This window comes from Capricornis sumatraensis, chromosome 5 (assembly GCF_032405125.1).
Source record: "Capricornis sumatraensis isolate serow.1 chromosome 5, serow.2, whole genome shotgun sequence".
Lineage (NCBI taxonomy): Eukaryota > Metazoa > Chordata > Mammalia > Artiodactyla > Bovidae > Capricornis > Capricornis sumatraensis.
Genome location: NC_091073.1, coordinates 10276422 through 10279094, shown reverse-complemented (window position 1 = coordinate 10279094; position 2673 = coordinate 10276422). Strand labels below are relative to the sequence as shown.

The following is a 2673-nucleotide window of genomic DNA, read 5'->3' as shown; positions in this document are numbered from 1 at the left end:
GCCAACACTAAGCATGATGTGATCCTCACAAGAAACCTTCAATAAAACATGCTTGTACGTCAGATACATTTCCAAACACAAATCACATTTTTTTAAAAATTTCTGTTTGAGCTTACTATTCATCACAGTATACATCCTGAAAAGACCTCTTAGCAACAAAAGAAAAAAAGCGCATTCCTATCTTGTATGTATAGGCTTAAATATCAGGAAACAACTGGAATGAAAATTGAGCTTATATTAATATAGTCTAAGTCAATCAATTGTAAAAGTTAACATATTGTTATCATATTTTATTTTAAGGTACAGATTCAGAATATACATTTCACAATTCATTAATTTCCTTGCTATAATAAAAAGTGGAAAGACAAGACTACAAAGATGCCATCCTAAGTGTCCCATTTATTTTCCACAACCAAAAGTCCTATTCCAGTTTTCATAAAGCTCTAAATCTTCAGGAGATACACTAGGTCGCACAGTTCTGAAAGCATTTTCAAAGTCACTGTAAGCTATTGGGCGAACTTGATCAGGCGTTATGGTGGCAATGTCAACAACCTGCAAACTGCGAATAGGACCCAGAGACGCCTCCCGGCACAGCTGAGTCATGTCTGCCCCAGAGAACCCGTCAGAATGCTGCACCACCAGCGCGAGCTCCTCCTCACTGAGGCAGCACTGCTCCTTGGACATCAGATTAACTACTATCTGTTTCCTGGCTGAAGCTTCTGGGAGGGGAATATACAGCCTTTTCACCAGCCTTCTCCGGGCAGCCTCGTCAATTTCTTGTGGCCGGTTGGTTGCTCCCACCACTAGAATACGGTCTTCAGAAGATGTGGCTGCCCCATCTAACTGAACTAGAAATTCGGTTTTTATCCTTCTAGAAGATTCGTGCTCACCATCTCCGCGCTGAGATAACAAGGAATCAATTTCATCAATAAATATCACAGCTGGTTGCTGACATCTTGCTACAGCAAACAATGCACGGACCATTTTCTCCCCCTCACCCACCCACTTGGAAGTCAAGGAGGAAGCAGAGATACTGAAGAACGTTGCCCCAGCCTGACTAGCAATGCATTTGCCAATCAGAGTCTTACCAGTGCCAGGGGGACCAAAGAGCAGAATGCCTTTAGGGGGTCCTCGTAGGCCAGTGAAGATGTCTGGCCGCAACATGGGCCACACAACTATCTCCTTTATTGTGGCCTTGGCAAATTCCACGCCTGCGATATCTTCCCAATTTACTGGAGGTCCCTGATCCATAATCTCATTCATAATAAGTTCAATCATTCTGGGCTCCAAGTTCTTCAAACGCTCGTCCATGGGATGTGCTGGGTCTACAGCACCTGCACCCTGAGGCTTATACTGCATCCCCCCACCCAGATCTCCCCCATCTTGCTTAGGTACAGGAGGAACAAACTTTCCAAATATCCCTCGGGATCTACCAGCCCCCAGAGACTTTTTCACTCCACCATATGAAGACCCTGATGCACGCTGGGGCTGATGGTGCTTTTTCTGCTGATCTACCCATAACTGTTCCTTTGCAGTTTTAAAAGCAGGCAGGCTGCTCTTCCCTCTTTGGCCATTATCTTCTGTTTTACTAAAAGCCTTGTTCAGTATTGGGGTGGCAAGTGCATCAGTGGTGCCAGCACCATAAAAAGCTTTTCTGTCCCGTGTATTTTCACAGAAAGAAGGAAAACAAGACTGATTAGATGAGAACACATTGAGACCTATATTTCCTTTTAGAAAGCTGTTATTTTCCGTTTTGACATTCCCAAATAATGGTCTGGCATGGAACTTTGCAAGGGCTGACTCACCAAAAGGTGCTGAGGCTACAGGACACGTCTTAGTGGTGTTAATGACCAGAGGTGGCTGTGCACTCTGAGGGCACGTCAAAGAAGGACCACCCTCTGCAAACTCTTGAGTCCTGTCAGCACCATGGGCTGAGTCAGTCAACAGGTTGCTCTCCCCGGAACCACCACAAACGCTAAATGCAGGAAGGTCAAAGACAGTGGCCTCTTTGTGGATGACTAGTGATGCATCAGCAGGCGCCAACAGAGAGTCTTTGGATTTCTTGCCAGCACGCATCATCTCCTGCACATTGCTCAGTTTAAACACATTATTTACTGACAATCCAGACTTCCATTTGTCACTGTCAGTTTGCTGAGATCTTGCAAGAGTTAAAATGCTTTCTGCATAGTTATTCAAGCCAGTTTCAACATTGTCAGAATCAATAACTGCAGAATATTTCTCTGCATATTTTCTGAACAGTGTAGTAGCACAGACCTGGGAGATATCAGAGTTTGCCCATGCATACTGAATGCGGAGTATCTGCGCTCGGTAGGCATCTGCCTTCTGTCCAGGTGTACATGTACCAGATGTAAGTGCAAAGTAATTCTTCTGCCAGTCACTCAGATGTACAGACCTGGAGCTGGAGGCCTGCATTTTAGAGGCTCTATGACAAATAACAAAGATGAAAAAAATTCAGTTTAGAAGAAAACAAAGACATAACACTTTTAACATACTTTTAAACTCTTTGCCCATCTTAAGGAAAACACACTGGACTTTTTATTTACGAAGTAAATTTATAAGGAAAGGCTGTTTATAGTGGAAACATCTATTTAACCATAGCTTTCAAACATTCAAGATATAAAAGATTAAAGAGTCAATAATGCTCTGTTATGG

The 2673-nt window shown here is 43.3% G+C and overlaps 1 protein-coding gene across 1 annotated transcript; it reads right to left on the bottom strand.

Annotated features, from left to right (window-relative positions):
- Positions 1–362: 362 nt before the first annotated feature.
- FIGNL1 (fidgetin like 1) lies at positions 363–2433 on the bottom strand. Its single transcript, XM_068973349.1, has one exon. It carries the CDS (start codon positions 2431–2433, stop codon positions 400–402), a length of 2034 nt encoding a protein of 677 aa, XP_068829450.1. The 3' UTR covers positions 363–399.
- Positions 2434–2673: the final 240 nt, after the last annotated feature.